The 19,528-nt window shown below is 42.1% G+C and overlaps 1 protein-coding gene across 1 annotated transcript in view; it reads right to left on the bottom strand.

The window, feature by feature from the left end:
• The window catches only part of FBN2 (fibrillin 2), a 224,848-nt gene that overhangs the window by 31,648 nt on the left and 173,672 nt on the right, over positions 1-19,528 (bottom strand). Inside the window, exons 44-52 of the mRNA XM_083151552.1 lie at positions 16,777-16,902; positions 14,025-14,150; positions 13,627-13,743; positions 11,406-11,534; positions 8,966-9,085; positions 3,592-3,717; positions 3,294-3,446; positions 2,243-2,308; positions 786-911 (exon numbers count right to left, since the gene is read on the bottom strand). Coding sequence (XP_083007678.1) covers positions 786-911; positions 2,243-2,308; positions 3,294-3,446; positions 3,592-3,717; positions 8,966-9,085; positions 11,406-11,534; positions 13,627-13,743; positions 14,025-14,150; positions 16,777-16,902 — 1,089 coding nt within the window. The remainder of the gene's footprint in view (positions 1-785; positions 912-2,242; positions 2,309-3,293; positions 3,447-3,591; positions 3,718-8,965; positions 9,086-11,405; positions 11,535-13,626; positions 13,744-14,024; positions 14,151-16,776; positions 16,903-19,528) is intronic.

Below are 19,528 nucleotides of genomic sequence, written 5' to 3'. Positions count from 1 at the left end.
GTGCGTGTGTCTGTTATGCATCAATTAAGCTACAAAGTTACTTAAAAGTATCTGTGCCACTATGCAGGGTACCTTACTGTAGAAAAGACGCACGGTCCAGTTCAGCATGGTAGCAAAGCACAGACATGACAATTTGGGGGTAGGTGACTGCTACTTTGTTGCACTCTCTCCTTAGCTAAACTTGATTTGAGCATGCTTTGTGAAATGATGAGTGTGCCCAAATAATATGTAATGTATTAAAGATAAAATAAAACTGATTTGCAACCACCATTGCTCCTTAGTGGGATTCAAACCCATTGTGACTATTCGGTTCTACTGTGTACCAAATGACAGGTTCCTTCAGGCAATCAACAGGAGCTTCAATAGATACTTCATTGGCTGTTTGACGCATGTACAGTGCAGTTTAGGAAAAGCGACATCTGGTGAACAAGATGTGGTACTACACTCTACGGCTTATCCAGCTCTACATTACATCACAATCCAATCTGTGATTCAGAAGCATATAAGTATTACAGAAATATGCTCAAATACAATTAGGCTGATTATGACCACATCATCTGCAATAATGCAAAGCAATATATGGCATTATGCTCAATATCACAGTGCATGTGTGGAAGTAAAACAGTAGTGTTGGCCAACAGAAAAAGCCGCCAGTGGCGTACAGAATCTATGAACTGATACATTTAATATTCAAACATTTCACTTTTAACATAAATAAGCAACAAAGCTAAGAGTCACCAACTGAAAAATTCATTTTGAAATGTTAATGAACATTTTATACATACCTACACAATTGACTCCTGTATAATCTAGATTATAACCCATGGGACACTCGCATCGAAAAGATCCGTCTGTATTAATACAATGACCATTTGCACAAATTCCTGGGTTTTCAATGCATTCGTTGACATCTAAAACCAATAGAAAACAGTCACCTATTGTCGCTCAGGACATGGAAGCCAATTATCAGACAACATTGAGCTCTCTATTCAGTGGTGTATTTATAATGGGTGCAGTGGTGTAACTATATACATGTGGGCGCCATAGCAACAGTTTTTAAGGGCCCCTATTCATCACCTAATGCTGAAAAATTAATAGCACGATACTTTGACAGGCAAAGTGAGCCCCTCTCAACTCTGGGCCCCATAGCAGCTGCACCCCCTGCACCTATAGGCTCACATTCTATACGATTGCGCTGTCCATTGGAACTGTCAGAAGAGAATGTGAAAGGACCTGAATGGAGGTGGCTACACTCTGGCCTCCTCTTCTCTTAAAACACCCCTGTCTACATTGTAAATACTCCTTTAGCATCTATATTGGGCACATCCTGCACTCCACTCCTTTCTATTTGTTTGGTTCTTGTCAGTGCTCTTTATACTTCTCTAAATGAACCAATACACTCCATTGACCTCCATTGCCATTTTTATGCACAAAATATCAAATTGTTCTTTGGATGATTTAAACTGACTGACTGGTACTCAGAGGCGCCGATTTGTGATTTTTCTGGTGGGTGATTGGGCCTGTTGGGGGTGGCTTCGCTCCCTCTCTTGGTCTCGCCCTGCCCACCACAGGCATGCTGCTATGCGGTGTCTTGGAGCATTCAGAGGCTCATGTTGTGGGTCTCCCAGCCATGGTCTGACCCGCCCCCCTGCTAATCAGTCTCTTGGAGCGGCCGGGAGCTCACGTTCCATTTCTCCTGGCTGCAGTCCGTGTGGTGTACTTTAAATCGCTTCTGCGGCGGTCGCAGGCTGGACCGGCTGTGGATGCTCGATGTTCTCAGTGGGTGCTCGTCCTGGGAGCACCCACGGAATCGGCACCTATGCTGGTACTGCAGAGTTTTTGAAATGCGGTGAGGAGGTTGACACAATATACCGGCGCCTGGACCCCAACCCGTATTTAATAGTCAAAATGTTAATGATCTGGTACTGTACTTACTAATATTTTATATTCAAAGTCACTTAAATCCTTTGTATTTCTAATACACTCATACATATGACCTGCTGTATAAAGTAGGTGCATATAATACATTTTGCCACTTTGTATATTATCATCAGCTCATGTTCAGCTATGTTTCTATGTACCTCGAATCCTACACTCTCTGAGCTGTGCTATGGTGTTTTTCTGTTGCTAGCATTGAATATTATAATTAAACAGGACATACATGTCATTGGGTACAAGACATTAACATTCATGCTTTATATTCATTTTGCTGCCCTAGTGGAATCCTCTCCCAAATTGTTACCTTCTCTAGTGTCTCCGATTCCAGGAATCGTACCATGACCAAATGGGCATAAATGCTGAAAAGTCACTGGAAAAAAAGGAAGCAGGTAAAAAATAAGACATGCATGAATAAGTACAATATAATCAGTGGAGGCTCTTACCCTTGTGGAGGAGGGGGGCTGCCGCGATTTGATGCCGCCGGGTTCCCAGCTCCTGCAGGTCCCAGCCACCAGTCCCCTGCCCGGGGCCAGCGCATGCGCAGTAACTTCATACATACTGCACATGTGCTGGTCCAAGCCTCCATGGGCTGCCTTTGCAGCAGCCCCCGGAGGCTTAATCAGGTTCCCGAGTCTGGCGCATGCGCAGTGCGGTCCGCAGCACTGCACATAACTAGTTTTTGAGACTGCCACGCGGTTGCACACAGAGAGGCATCCGGGAGGAAGGAAACACCTCCAAATGGGACTGCCTTGAGTGACTGGCAGTGACTTCCTATTGGAAGTCCGACCTGCCAGTCACATTGAAGCCAGAGCAGTCTCACACAATTGCATCTGGCTTCACTTAGGCAGAGAACAGTGGTAAATGTTATCTGGGGGGCTGCAGCCCATAGGTAAAAACCACCACTGAATATAATATAATGTATGATCACTGCTAGAAAATAATTTGTCCATTGTAAGTAACCTCTGCTCAGGAGCATATCGACGTTAACATAATGTCAAACATCACAGGCACAGTAGACAGGAGAGAACATAACACAAGTACAGCCAGACCACATTAGAGCAGTGGTTTGGCAGGGTAGTATGTGCATAAAGCCAGCTAAAAGGGCAGCTGTCTGAGCGCTATCATCTCCCTTTCCAATCAATTTTCCATAGAATTCAATGTAAGAATCTGTATTGTCTTTGGCTGTTCTCCAACCACAAAGAGTCTCGCCCTTGGCTAGTTATGTCAGTGTTCCTAGTTGGCATAGACAATTCCAAGCCATCACAGATCAAACACAGGTCAAAACATTTATGTCTCAGTCTACTATCTCAGGAATGGAATTAAGAAAGCGCATTAGTTCCATTAGTCCCACATACCTTCTCCTTCCTTCGGGCAGAGTTCACAGGGGTCTCCCCAGCCCTCCCCTGGCATTTTGCTGCAGCAACATGTTGCTTTAGTGCTGTTATACGCTTTGGGGACCGAACATTTCCCATTTTCAAATTTGGTAAAACAGAAGCTTTGACGAGTATCTACAAATAAAGATAATGTTTGGGTTGCTAACCTTGTACAGTATACTTTCAGTTTGATGTGAAATGTTTGAAATGATAAAACATAAAAAAAGTACTTTATTTCCTGTTATCTGAAATGTGAACGTGGATTAAGGAGGATACCTACCGAAGCATCTTCTCCCGTTATCTGATAAAACAAACCCTGGTGGGCAAATACACTGAAAGCTTCCTGGGGAGTTCACACAGGTTCCAAAAAGACAGATATTGGGGTCTTCATTACATTCATCAATATCTTTAAAAGAAAACATATACTACATTTAAAAATCTGATATTGTATAAAGCATTGTGCGGTACACAATATGTGCCGCAGATATTTTGTAATTATTATGTTAAACATTAGTGCCTAGAGCACACTCCTATTACATAGTAGACATAACTAATTTGTTGCTTCTTCATAGTGTAAACATCTGCCTTCCCCGGTCATATAAATTATTACCGTCCATAACGGTATGCAATGTCCCCCAGATTGGATCCCAGTATAGTACTTTGAAGATAACTGGCAGCTCCTTAGGTGCAAATTCACCAGTAGTGTTCAAATATTAGTCCCAAAGGATATTTGTATTAGGTGTCCTTGGTTGGTAGGGCTGCAATGCAATGCTTCAACAAAGGATTTATGTATACACAATTAATGTTTTATTGATATATCATTTTTAAGCAGATTAAAAAAAGGAGGATTTCCATCAATATAATGCTTTTCATCTGTTGCCCACAACCCCAAATGTGTATGTGATATATACAGCATTGCTAAATTCTTAGCGCACACACCATCAAGGTTAAGTGAAACTGAGCGCAGGGTGGCACCCAAGGGTGCACCATCCATACTATTTCTCTCCAAAGAGGTAAGAGCAACAAAAGGAAAGGTGGTCATCCGCAATGGATCCTCATAATATTTTGAGGAAGTTAGGACCCCCCTAAATTTTCAAAAAGTGGTGTCAGCCTTTAATTCAACTTCTATGGGAGGTGTGCCACCACTGGACAAAATTGAGATACTTTTTCTTTCACTCTTCCTAATAAAGCTATGTCCTTAACGGGTGCACCTGATTGGTCCTTAAATTAATAAAATTTTACCTTTATTAGTTAATTTCTAAAACTCAGCGAAATATGACAAACACACATGTAACATTTAGATGTGAATACAGGGGAAGGATAGGTGTGTTTATTTAAAATCGGTGGCCTACTCGTGTCGCACTGGTATAATATGATAGGTTTATCTCAGAATCGACATGGATGTGTACACAATGAATACATTTATGAGGTTGATACCGTGTCTCTGTGTCTATTTCTCAAGTGAGATGTTATGCCTACAGTAGTGCAGCGGGTTGATTTGTGTGTAAATACACTGATCTCCTGCAGGTTATGTGATCCCTAAGGAGTGATGTATAGTTCTCCTGGGGGATCTGTACGCCTAGAGTTAACTCAAATTACATCGGTCGACTCAATGTCATCTTATTTAATGATCACACTTAAAATTTCTGCAGGTGCAATAATTCTAATGCAGTCTGTGGAGCAAATAGCATTCTATATGTACTGGTTGTAACCGTTCTTCATATCTGTATATTAGCCCAGTGGACTCTGCAGATAGGTTTAGTGTCTGTGTAGACCTGCAGATTAGTAGTGTTACATGTACAGAAAACAGTTGTTACAAAATCAAACACCTTATTGCAACACAGTGTCACCCCTTGGTATGGAGGTGCTGACAGATTCTTGTGTCTTATCAGAATATAAAGGCCGTGGGTGATGTGTCGACTGCCACGCGGCCTTTATATTCTGATAAGACACAAGAATCTGTCAGCACCTCCATACCAAGGGGTGACACTGTGTTGCAATAAGGTGTCTGATTTTGTAACAACTGTTTTCTGTACATGTAACACTACTAATCTGCAGGTCTACACAGACACTAAACCTATCTGCAGAGTCCACTGGGCTAATATACAGATATGAAGAACGGTTACAACCGGTACATATGAAACGCTATTTGCTCCACAGACTGCATTAGAATTATTGCACCTGCAGAAATTTTAAGTGTGATCATTAAATAAGACGACATTGAGTCGACCGATGTAATATGAGTTAACTCTAGGCGTACAGATCCCCCAGGAGAACTATACATCACTCCTTAGGGATCACATAACCTGCAGGAGATCAGTGTATTTACACACAAATCAACCCGCTGCACTACTGTAGGCATAACATCTCACTTGAGAAATAGACACAGAGACACGGTATCAACCTCATAAATGTATTCATTGTGTACACATCCATGTCGATTCTGAGATAAACCTATCATATTATACCAGTGCGACATGAGTAGGCCACCGATTTTAAATAAACACCTATCCTTCCCCTGTATTCACGTCTAAATGTTACATGTGTGTTTGTCATATTTCGCTGAGTTTTACAAATTAACTAATAAATGTAAAATTTTATTCATTTAAGGACCAATCAGGTGCACCCATTAAGGACATACTTTTTCTTTCTCTCTTCCTAATAAAGCTCTCCAGAGAGGTACCATGTAGTATTCCTCCAACACCCCGCAGCCAACCCACTTTAACCAAGTCTACAGCGCAGTCACACCAGAACATCCCCTGCACGCCATATTGCTCTACCAGCGCAGGTTCATCACCACATGTACATGACATAAAGTCACGTAGGTAAGATTCCATTAACCCCATTAAGTTTACAGGGGTGAAACAGTGTGGTAGCCTATGGTGCTATTCAATTCCAAATTATTTTTCATCTGAACCCATACATCCCAACATGACCCTCTCCAGGAGGGACACAATGCTCTGCTCCTGGACTTTCTTCTTAATGCATGACTACCATCACCTATGTTGAACAGGTGAATTGATAAGAAAGGTGCTTCAACACAGCAGAATACACATGTACGAATCAATATACCAAACTCTTGACACCACTACAGCACTGATACTGAATAGAAGTGCTTTTGGCTGGCGTGTTTGAAGTAAGAACCAGTATCGATCTCTTGGAGTGGTGCTGGTTCCAAAAATAAAGGGGGGGGGGGACATTGACCCCCTAATCAGTCAGCCCTGGCTGGGATCCTTTGGGGAATGGGGACCCTTCAATAAAGGGGTCACCCCCTTTAGCACACTCAAGGGCTGGGGCTGAAGCCTGGTGCTATGCCTTGCACCCTTGGGTGGTGGGCTTTGAGTTCACAGCATTTAGTGCAAATAAAAATAAATTTTGTAAAACTGCACCCCCCTCCCCCACACACACACTCCGCAAAGCCCAAAACCACGTGTGCATTCAAGATAATCCATGTATACATATGGATTGACTTCTCCCCCACTGGAGGGCTTACACAGGGCTGACTAGTTGGGAGATTAATGCCACGGCTGCAGAGATCACTATAAACGTGTCACCTGGCTGTGGCACTAATTTACTGCCCAGTGGAGCCCGGTGCTGGTTTAAAAAAATATCATGAATGATATTATAAAAAATACAGTAACAGTTCCTGTATAAGGGAGCCCCAGACACTGGAAAAGGTCTTGTTTCCAACATGAAAAGCTCTACAATCACTCAGAAAGATCTCAGACTTTTGTACAATTCTAAAACAACATACAGATGCAGCTAATAACAGTTTTAATGGTGTTTGCCAAGCATTACAGTTCTGTAGACACTGACACTAAGTAGACTGTCTGCATTTTTACATGTGCAGAAACAATTATCTCCAATAATGCAAATGTCCTTTTCTATTGTAAAATATTTTCATTTCAAAGTACTCTGTATGCGATGTGTAATGCAATATCATTATTGTCTTGTTACATATCGCTTTACACATTAAACAGGCAGTGATGTGGTGAATTTCATTTTATTATTATTATGTGAGGATCTTAAGAATATATTTGACATGGTTCTTAGTTGCCTGCTACTATGGAAGTCACAACATGCACACAGAACACTTCTGATTTATAGGCTAAAGTTTCAAAAGATTTACCAGTTCAATTAGGATCAAAATTCATATATTTATCATAATTTATAACTGATGGAGCATTTTTGTTTCAATTTAGTTACAGATAGCAAAGAATACAAATACCCCTAAACTGTCCGATTTACCTACAAGTCTTTGTAGGGGAGGGAGTGGTTTACATTTAAAGGTGTTATACTGATGTGACTGGAAATACGATGGACAATCCAAGATGTATGGTGGAGCATTCTGACACAATAATAACAGGGCCGCTGATAGGGGGGGGTGCTGTGGGTACAGCTATCCTGGGCCCCGCACTCTGGAAGGGCACCGAAAACTCATTTTACCCACCACAAAACACCACCACCACCCACCTGCCTCCACTGTGCTGCCTGCGCTGCATTCGGTGCACAGGCTTCTTCAATGCAGGATGCAGGCGGCCCATTAAAATGCTGCACCGGCTTTTGAGCCTATCAGAGCTCGTGTACCATTAGCCAATCAGAGCAGCTGCCGGTACACAAGCCCTGATTGGCTCACCAGCCGGTGCTGCATTTTAACTGGCCGCTGGCATCCTGCACTGAAGGAGCCTGTGCTTCGGAACCTGTTGCGTTCAGCACGAGGGGATAAGAGAGCAGGAGTCAGGCGGTAAGTGAAGGGGGGGGGGGGGTTGAAGTGTGGCCCAGTGTGTAGTGTGGATCAGTGCTTCCCATATCCAGTCTTCAGGCCACACCTACAGTGCATGATTCCATGTTTCCACATAGAATCACAAGTAAAATAATTAGAACCAACTATGAATTGTTTAAAATGTTACAGACAGTCAACAATGACCTGTGCTCCACAAGGAGTTATGGAAAACATGCAATTTTAGTGTTTTTTTTTTTGTTGTTGCATCTGTAGGAAACTATTCCTGCCTCCCTGTTCCCATCCCTATCATCGCAGGGTTACACGTTCCACAAGAGAAAAGAGAAATCCTGTGCTCGTATACCCAGGTGCATATATGTCTGAATTATAGACCAAACATTAAATAATATCCTAATTGAAATATTTTATTTCAAAATTAGGAATGTGCGTTTGTTATGAAAACTGTCAGGTGGCTACCTGTCCAATAAAGACCGAAATATAGTTATACAGTATAAATACACAGACAATACAATTATCAATATAAACCTTCAATAATGGATTTGATCATATAAGCTTAGTAATATTGTGAAATGATACATCATTAAAAACTTTTATGAAAGCTTTAAAAGTTCAATAGATCAGGAGACCACCGGGGTAGATGTATGAAGCAGTAATAAGAGAGGAGAAGTGAGCCAGATGAGAAGTGGCCCAATAATAAATTATTATTAGACACCATTTTAGAGTTCCAACTGTTAATTAACAAACTGAATGTGCGAAAAAGCAGGAATTCATTGTGGTCACGAAAAGCTCAAAAAGATGCATGTATTGTAGATTTGTGCAGAAAGTAAGTAATACGATGAAATGCCAAAAACACAACCTTCACATTCAGACCAGTTATAGCTGAGAAATACAGTATTGCATTACACAGCCTTACCTAGACAGTTATCAGCTTGGACTTCATATCCCACAGGACATATACACCGGAACGAGCCTTCCAAATTCTGACAGGACCCAGGAGAACACGAGCCAGGATAAGCAACGCACTCATTGATGTCTTTTCAAAAGAGGAAAAACTTGGTTATTAGTAGCCACTTATTATTACAGTTAAATGTTTATAGGACATTTAGGATGGTTATACAGTAGTATAATATACATCAATTTCTACTTTAATGTGATAATGTTTGAGTGACATTATTGACTTGTTTTGTGTCCAGGTTACAAACTCGACTCCCATTACATCGGCCAAGTTGTAGGTTACATCTGGATCCAACTTTTACTGGCTGCTCGTATTCTAAGCTGAAAGCTTCCGACGTTTAGTGAACTCGGATGCTATTACATTGGCCAACTTTGAAAAATGTCAGCTTTTTGCGTAAAAATTGAGCATTTCACAAAATCGTCTCTCATTACATACCGGCCCTAATACCTAAATATGTAGTAGGGTGGTAGAACCCAAGGGCTGGGTGCTGTTATGGGCAGTAGGGAAGAGGTGATAATATAAATATATAAATGAGGAAGGAAAATCATATTAGAGGAGAGGGTCCTGCTCATGAGAGCTTACATTCTAAAGGGGAGGGGTGGGGAACAGCCAGGGGAGACACAGAAGAGAGAGTTAGAGGGTCAGTGGGGACAGCAAAAGGGATTTTGAAGTAATCTAGGATGAGGGAGAGATGATCTGAAGAGAGGAAGCAAAGGAGCCAGGAAGCAAAGTTGTGTTCAGAGTGAATACACTCATATTGTTTATACAATGCATGGAAAAAGGGACATATAAAATGACAAATGCTAACCTTTTCACTGCAGACTGGTGACTGACACAATGATCATGATCCATTAATATGTCAGTATATTAAGAAATTAAATATGTATTAATTTGTCACCTTTTAGTGATAATGTGGGTGTAGTTAGTTGACTTGTCACCACAAACTCATCACAGGTGATTACTTGCAAATTATCATGTCCATTCAGCCAGTTAACTCCATTAAATTGCTAATCCGGCTTGCAAATGAATGCCTACAGATCAAAGAAAAGACAGTGGGGGGGTATTCAATGCTCCGTCGAGCGCACAGCAGTGAATCCTGTTTTGGATTCGCCGAGTGCTCGCCATGATTCACTGTCCCCCACTATTCGCCGCCAGCCCACACTATTCAATGTGTCAGGGGCTCGCTGCCCCTGACGGCGAAAATTATCCCCTACGTTGAATTCCGGTCGCGGCCCTCTACCCCTGCTGCTGCAGATACATTGCCTCTGCTGGTGATGGAGCGGAGTCCCAGCGGGGGAGCGCGCTGATGCTGCCGGGAGCCCCCGCACAGCCTGAGGATGGGGACGGGTCCAGCAGCATTAGCAGACATCTGGTTTCAGACGCCCCAGCGCTGGCATATGCTATCATCACGCTGGGGCTACTGGAGCCGGCTCCTGCCTCCTACATTGCCTTCCAATAGCACTCCTAACACAGCTTTCCCCTCCAATCTATGCAGTGAGCATAATAGCCCTCTGACAGAGATCTGCCACTGGCCGGCCATCAGCTGACATCCCCCACAGCCCCCCGTGCTTTATATTAAAGAGGTGCTTGTAATGCGGAAAAATAAGCAAGACTCTTCAAATAAAATTAAAACTGATTTTTTTTTTACCTAAAAATTTAAAGGAAAACATTTATTTTAAAAGTACACATTACAGTTCACCAAAAAAAGATGTCGAATGCAAAACGGTGAAACAGCGAAAATCATGGTGAAAGCAGTTCTCCATTCTAGCATTGAATACGCTCTCGGCGAGTTAGAGTCAAAACCCCATTGAAATACAACAGCGAATTGCAGCTAGCATGAAACGGAGAACTGGCCGGCATTCACTGATCAACAATGATCGTTGAATATGGTGAATCAGATTTTCAGTGAAAAGATTCACCTCAGAGCCTGAAAACAGCCTGATTCGCCAAAAAAACCCCAGTGAATCCAGAGTATTGAATACTGGCCAGTGTCAACGGTCAAAAGGTCGATGGTCAATAGGTCGATGTGAACAAGGACAACATTGACAATAGGTCACGCAAAAAGGTTGACATGGAAAAAGCTGACATGAGTTGCTAAGGTTTTTTGGTGTCAATGTTGATAACTGAGCATGTGACCTATTAGTGTAGTGCCTAGGACTTCACCATTCCCAACCATAGTCCATGTGGATGTTAAAGTATGAAAAAGTCCAAAAAATCATTTTCATGTGTTGATATTTGGCATTTCAAAATTTTGCTTTGTCAATGTCAACCTATCATCGGGAAACTTACAAAAGTACTGTACATCGTTAAAAATATACAAACACAGTTCACAATTCTCACAACTGAAACTTTCCAAGCAGGATCAAAGCATTAGGTTTCAATAATGAGTTAATCTTACCAATACAATTCTTTCCATCAACAGTTAGTTCATAACCTTCATCACATAAACAGATGAATGATCCAATTTCATTGAAGCAACGTCCATTTCTGCACCGCTGGCCATAATAGGAGACACATTCGTCAATATCTGCACGCAAAAAATACTAATTAGACAAACTTTTAAAAGAACTTGTAAGCCAAACCAATATACATGGGAATGAATCCAATTTAATTAAATAGTCCCATTCCTAAAAGCCCCTTTAACCTAAATCTGAGAAAAATGACCATGGGCACATAACTACGTGTCATAGAGCATATATGCTCATTCTACTGTAAATGAAATATTGCTAATACTGTACGTACAAAGTTGGATGCATTCATCTTGGCTTATATATGTGGATGCATACTGCTTTTTTGTCAGTGCAAATGTACCTAATTGTCTCCTAAGTGCCGTTCAATGTGCACTCCACTCAGGGTGACTTTTAATAGAATCCGATTTTATCGAATTTTTAGAAATCGCACCATATCGCCGCAAATCGCACTTTTAGAACTCGCATTTTTCCCCTGTAATCCGCATATTTAATGAAATGCGAATTCGTGGGGAAAAATTGCGATATGGTGCGATTTGTGGCAATTTTAAGTCTTGGAAATGTGCGCATTTTCAGTCATGAAAATGTGCACATTTCAAAACTTGCGATTTTTGGTGGAAAAAAAATTGCGCAAAAAATGGCGTGGGGTTCCCCCTCCCGAGCATAACCAGCCCCGGGCTCAAAGAGCCGGTCCTGGTTTCATAAAATCACGGGGCAAACCAAATAGGGGTCCCCTGGATTTTATAAAACCAGCACCAGGCTCAAGGGCCGGGCCTGGTTCCCAAAATAAGGGGGGAAAAATGACTAGAGGTCCCCCGTATTTCAAGAACCAGCACCGGGCCCAACCAGCCAGCAGGGTAATGCTTTGGCAGGGGGGACTTGTATAAAAAGTCTCCCCCCGGCTGTGAGGGGGGACCCCACGCCGTTTTTTTTTACACCAGAGACATGCACAGATCACAATGATCTGTGCATGTCTCTGACCAATTCGCACATCAGAACCTGGTCTGAAAAAAGTGTGATTTATAAACACCTCAAAAGTGTGATTTCTGTTTGCGCATTCCATTAAATATGCGTTTTGTATACTTTTCTGTGCGAAAACATCGGGATGTGATAAAAATGCGAATTTTTCCCGCACATTGAAAAAGTGCGAGTTTTCGGAAGAAAAATGCGAAAAACGGGACTCTGCGGAACCCTATTAAATGGACGATTTGAGGAAAAAAAGCGATAACGCCATTTTGTTTCCTAATTATTGCAAAAAAAAAAAAATCGGACTCTATTAAATGTCACCCCTAGTTTCTGTTAGGACAGACATAAAATGAGACAAGGATATCGGTGGGATGTAATAAAGTTTATGATGATGGCCGAACTTGGACATTTTTTTAAAGGGGCAATCATTTACAAGGCACGGTTTTGACTTGTTAATGAATGGCCTTTAAAAATGTTTTTGCAAATTTGACCAGTAATCTGCAGGGCTGCCGAACTCAGACTTCATTATTTCCAACCCAAGTGTGAGGAAAGTTGAAATACTCCAACATCTGTTGCTTAAATAATTTGTTAGCTCTTTAAATGTGTCCTAAAATACTGATTCAGCCTCATTTCTGCATTAAAATAACCATGACAGTGAAGTGACTGTAAGGTGCTGATAAATGCTCTGTCAAACCAAAGTACAATTGGATCTGCTAACCCATTGAAATTACCAGGGCTTAAAGTGATCCTTGAGAGGTGGGGGAACTTATTTCCCTCTGTCACCTAATTCCAATTCCTCCCCTCTCCCCCAATAGGCAGACACAGGATTAGTGGTAGGGTTTTTGGCACCCCCGGCAAACTATAATGATTTTCTGTTACAAGTACTGTGCAGGGCCAAGGGGGAGGTTGAACTAGTTCCACCTGACCATTAGAGGTGGTGAAACTCAGTTCCACCCCATCTGCTTCACCCAGGGCAGCCGAGAGGTATGCCGGGCCCTGGTAAAATTGTGGGGGGCGTGGCCTAATCACAGGGAGTGGCCACCTCCTGCAATTTGTAATAGTACTTCTAACTGCCAATAAAATGTAGCATTCTAATAACATAACTTTCCTATTATACCACATAATATCAGATCCTAATGCTATGGAAATCTGGAGCCATCAATGTAAAGAAGTCACTGTACTTACCCATACAGTCATTATTATGAGTGAGCTCAAACCCAGGATAGCAGAGACAGTTATAGGATCCTACTGTGTTTTTACAGGTTCCGTTTCCACATGGCTGACGCTCGCATTCATCAATATCTGCCAAAGAGATACACGTAAAACAGGAGGAAACATTCATCCTGCTGTGGCTAAACTTCATTTTATGACACTTGGATGTTTTTTCCTAAACATTGGTTGGCTTATAAAATGAAAGCATGTGGAGTCCAACAATAACTTACAATCCACAAGTTTTATATTAGTACTCTCTAGATTGCCATAGATCACAATGCGATCCGTTACAAAAGCTTATACTTACAGTATAATACATACTGTCATGTGCAGCTACAAAGGCTCAGTGATATTGCTGCTGGAGAACATACCCATGCACATGGTGCGATCTGGGGACGCCTTGAAGCCATTGTTGCATATGCAGCGGTAACTGCCTTGAGTGTCCTCACATGTGCCATGACTGCAGACATTGGGAATTTCCAGGCATTCGTTGCGATCTGCAGAATGGATGTACATACGGTATAAAACATAAACAATGAATAGAGGAGACTGGTACACCCCTCAGGGTTACATTAGCTAATGGAAACATAAATTCCCTCTGCATGTAAATAAATGAAATGCTGGCTTTGTCCTCAATGCTTCCTGCATAAAACCTGTGCTATGTCATATGCTATGTACTGGGCTGCATTATGTCCGGCTGCTATTATTATCATGCTTTATTTCTACAGAGATTTTTGTACACTTTGTGCATTATTAAATAGGAATTTATAGGTTTCTAATGTAAGTATAAACAAGTAAAAATATACATTTTCTAATATATTGCTGCATACATTGCCGGTCAGTGCTGGTCCTCTTTATGACTGTATTGCTGGCCATACACTACAGCATCTTCTCCCCTAGGATAAGTCACTTAGGCGCCCCCCACCCACCCACTCCTTAAACCGCCTGGCAGGATTGCATGCAATATATTTTATGCGGTCCTTTTGCATATGATATATTGTATGCGATCCCAGCCAAACCTGCCCGGGTCGGTTGCAAACCAACAGATTTCTTCTGCAGCCGGTGTGACTCACAGGCTCCGGTGCATTGGACTTGCTGTCAATCACCTGCAATTTGATCACATTTCCTATGATTGATCGTCGCAATCACATGAAAAGAGCTGAAATTGCAAGTGAATCACCCTAATGTAGGGGCACCTTATGATTTGGCCTTGCACAGTGCACTGGAAGTCTGGACTGTTATTAAACAGACACCTTTGGTAGGAAAAAAAAACTATTATCAATGATACCCAGCTATCGCCAACCAAAGGAATTGTGAAATACAGTAGCAATAAACTATAGATTAAGGCAGTGGTTCCCAAATTGTGTGCCTCGGCACCCTGGGGAGCCTCAGGACACTTGCAGGGGTGCCTTGGGTTGGTGGACCAAGATCAATTCATATTAGTTATGGTCAATGTACCAGGCAAAGCCAGTGCTGGTGGCTACCAATCATAATATATATGTGGACAAACAGAAGCAAATCCTGTCGCTCACCAGATAACTGTGACATATAAGGCCTTATTCTAGTTCACTCTTTCTGACAAAATCCTTATTAGATGGACAAAACCATGTGCACTGCAGGTGGGGCAGATGTTACTTGTGCAGAGAGAATTAGATTTGGGTGAGGTTTTACTTAAAAGTGAGATCTATATTGCAGTGTAAAAATAAAGCAGTCAGTATTTACCCTGCACAGAAACAAAATAACTCACCCAAATCTAATGCTCTCTTCACATTTTACATCTGCCCCCCTGCAGTGCACATGGTTTTGTCCATCTAAGAAGGATTTTGTCAGAAAGAGTGAACTAGAATAAGGCCCATAGACACAATGCACTTAATTCAATATATTTTTTCTGAATTTCTCAATAAGAAGCATTTGGCCTAGGGGGGCCTTGAAAATATTTTGATGCTCTAGGGTGCAGTGATTCAAAAAAGTTTGGGAACCCCTGGATTAAGGGATTATCTGTTGAGAGGGTATAAGGTCGATATACATTGGGTCGATCACTGAAGGTCGACATGACTTCGGTGGACACCTGAAATAGGTCGACATGAATGGAAGGTCAACACAAGCATTAAGTCAACAATGGCTAGATCAACAGTCAAAAGGTCTACATGGGTTTTCCACTTTGGTTTGAGCCGACATGTGCCGACAGGTGGTATTTCATGCCCTACTATCCACTAGGGCGTGGAAGGAGAATAGTGTGCTGAGCGTAGCCAGGTGATGCAACGACGTCCATTTTGACATTCGGGACAAAAAAAAAGTGAAAAACCCATGTCGACCTTTTTACTGTCAACCTAGCCATTGTCGCCCTAATGCTTGTGTCAACCTTTCATACATGACCACCTTAGGCATGTCAACCTATTTCAGGTGTCAACCTAAGCCATGTGGACCTTTAGTGGTCAACCCAATGTATGCCGACCTTATATTGGTTGACCCAATGACTCATAGCCGTCGAGAGTGGATGTTGTCCTAGTTCTAGGACAGTGGTCCCCAACCCTGGTCTTCAAGTACGTACACGTTTTCCAGGTCTCCACACAGAATCACAAGTGAAATAATAATTAGCGCCACCTTTGATCTTTTAAAATGTGTTTGAAAAATGAGTGCACCTGTGCACCTGCCTTGTGACCTGGAAAATGTGCACTGTTGGGGGTACTTGAGGACCAGGGATGAGAACCACTAGTAGCACATACAAGTTGATCAGTACATATATGCAACATGCAAAAACATATACACAGTAATATTGTTGAATGATTTCATCACAAATTGAGCTGTTTTACACAAGCCATGTCGTTTATCTATCTCCGCGGCTTAGTACATCTCACCCTCAGGGTGAGCTGTCATAAATGTGTAGTATGTAATCCATACATATGTGTCCACCCTCATCCTGTGCATAATCGTGCCTCCTGATGCATTCTGAAGTGACAGTGACAGCTCCTCTGATTTCAATGGAGTGGATGAGTAGGCACATGTGTGCGCATTCGTGAGCACACTAACCCCAGCTAAACAAGCCCGGTAACCGTGATTCATTTCCAAGCTCAGGGAGGACACATCTGTATATACAAAGAATGGAATCTGTCTTTCTCTTACCAATGCAGGCCCCATTGGGCAAGAGCTTGAATCCAGCAGAACATTCACAGCGGTAGCTGCCAGGACTGTTTAAGCAATCTGCATTTCTCTGGCAGAAATATTCTCCATTGCTGCATTCATCGATGTCTAAAAGAATTAAATATTACCACATTCAGCCTGATCAGAAATCACCAAGTTCTTACATTTGACTACAATCAAAGCAATAGTTCCATTTTGGAAGAATATTGTATGTTTTATTCAATGTCATTCAAGTAATTGAACACATAAATTGAACACATAAAACAGAGCTACTGTAAGAAACTTTTGGCTCTATATAAATTTTGAAGTGAAATAACTGCGAGTCCCAGAGTCGTTTAGACCTGGATTTGTAGAAAGTTCACTTATGATTGTATAACGAGTGTTATTTGTACAGTGCTACAAAGTGGGGTACTTGTACTTGTGTACTTGTGGGGTATCTTGGCGCCCCCGATTTCCATCGTAGGGCATTGAATGGGGTTTCATTGTATGCGATCCGTTCGCATGCGATGCGAACCGATTTTTAATTGTACAGCCACCCAGATGGGTGATTATTATGTTAAATGCACCCCCATTTTTAACGCCACCCCCACTATCAACGCCAACCTGAAGCGTGGCGAGTGCAGCGAGCCCGCGAGGGGCGGCGGTGCGCGTCCTCTGACCTTTTCATACCCCCACTATCCACGTCGGCGTGGAGTTGATTTTATATAGTGTGGAGAGCGCAGTTGGCGTTGATAGTGGGGTGGCGTTAACAATGGGGGGGCATTTACCATAGTAATCACCCATCAGGGTGGCTGTACAATTAAAAATTGGGTCTGGGGGTGCATTTAACATAGGAATCGGCCATCAGGGTGGCTGTACAATGTAAAATCGGCTATGATTGCGTTGCATTATAATGGCATGCAATGCGATATTAAAATTGTACAGTCAGCCCTTGAAAACCCTGAAATCGGGTCCCATAGCATCCCATCACATACCTTAATTAGTGGTATGCGATGCGATGGGCGTCGTGATAATACACAAGTACCCAAAGTGGTTTTTGGTGATTTGTAGCAGGCACACTACTGTACACTAATGATTAATATCCAACAGACCATACAGGTTAGAAAAATCTCTTAACAATAGCAGTCAGTGACTTGGAAGAACAGACAGATACGATCAGTGCTGGTGATTGAATGGGAGACATGGATAGTTCAGGGAGAAGTGGGTCTCATGTGGGCTTAAAGACTTGGGGAATGGGAGAATGGGAGAGGTGAACTAGGAAGAGATAAGGAGGAAGGGCAGCAGTTAGGTTTGTGTAGAAAGCTGGTAGGCTATGTTGTATATGTGTTTTCAGAGCACGATTGAAGCTCTGCAGGACGGAAGAGAATCTTATAGGGTAGGTGAGTCAGTTCCAGAGGACAGTAGAAGAACAGAGATGATGAGACTGAGTGGATTCTAGTTAGTTCATAAATGTACTGTAAGAGGCACAGGAGTGTTTGAGTGCTTTGATAAGAAGTGTGAGGAGCTTAACGAGATTCTGTAAGGAAGGAGAGCCAATAAAGGAATTGAAAAAGAGAAGTTAAGTCAGAACAATGAGATAGGAAGATGTGATGAGCAGAAGATTGAGGAGAGGAGGATGGAGGCAGAACAGAGGTTGCAATAGTTGAGACAGTTAAAACAACTTAAAATTGACTTGTGTGTATAACCTTTATCAGCAATCTGAGTAGATTGCTTAGAAATTATGCATGGATTGCTCCGTGTGTATTCCCCCGAACGATGGCAATTTGCGTGACTAGAGTCTGACTACATGTAGTCAAAATCCAGTCAGATTGCTTAGCAACTAACTTCACATTGCTCCTGGAGACCCGAATGAGCGATCTAGAGCTTTTTAACTCTCCTGTCTCTTCCTGTGAGTCACTCCCCTGCCTCTCCCTGGGTGAGATGCACTATTTATTACTCTCCATTTAATCAATCAGCTCATAACTGTCATTTTAAAAACACAGTCTGTATGATGACAGTTGGGAGCTGCCAGGTTGACGGTTGATCACTTTCCATTTTCTTACTTTTCAAGCTTAGTACATTTGTCTTCCTGTGAGCCCTCCTCTTGTTTCCTCTTGTGTTGCATAGCTAAATTGCTCAGCAAAATCGCTTAGCACTGATTGCTGCATGTGTATCAGCGAAGTATGGGTGATCTAGACACAGGGAAACTGCCCACCCTAAATTGCTCAGCACAAAAGTTAGCACACATCTTAACGTGTGTATACCCCTTCTAATCAATGACAAGGATAAAGCCCTGTACACATGGGGTGGCCCGGCTTTTCCATATGAGAAACCTGCTGCAGCACAAATGCTTAACACATAGCGGGACACCCGCTCAGCACTCTGTGATGCTTAATGCTGAGTGATCGTAGTGAGGGAAGGTCTGATCTGGGAGATGTTGTGTAAGTAAAAATGTCAGGTTTTGGATAGAATAGTAGCAGATGAATGCAACTATAGAATAGTAGCAGATGAATGCAAACACCTAGTTATATTCCATTGATATTAGGTGTCCTAGTTATATTCCATTGATATTGGGTGTCCTAGTTATATTCCATTGATATTGGGTGTCCTAGTTATATTCCATTGATATTAGGTGTCCCCCAAAATTTTATTCTTGCCCCTCTTCTTCTCTATTTCTACACGTCCACCCTGGGTGAGCTTATTTGCTCACTCGACTTCCACTATCACATCTATGCTAATAAAACTGAAATCTGCC

The sequence above is a fragment of the Crinia signifera genome, chromosome 1, assembly GCF_055691185.1.
Source record: "Crinia signifera chromosome 1, ASM5569118v1, whole genome shotgun sequence".
Taxonomy (NCBI): domain Eukaryota; kingdom Metazoa; phylum Chordata; class Amphibia; order Anura; family Myobatrachidae; genus Crinia; species Crinia signifera.
The sequence above is the reverse complement of the archived record's forward strand: the minus strand, read 5'-3'. Positions and strand labels throughout refer to the sequence as shown.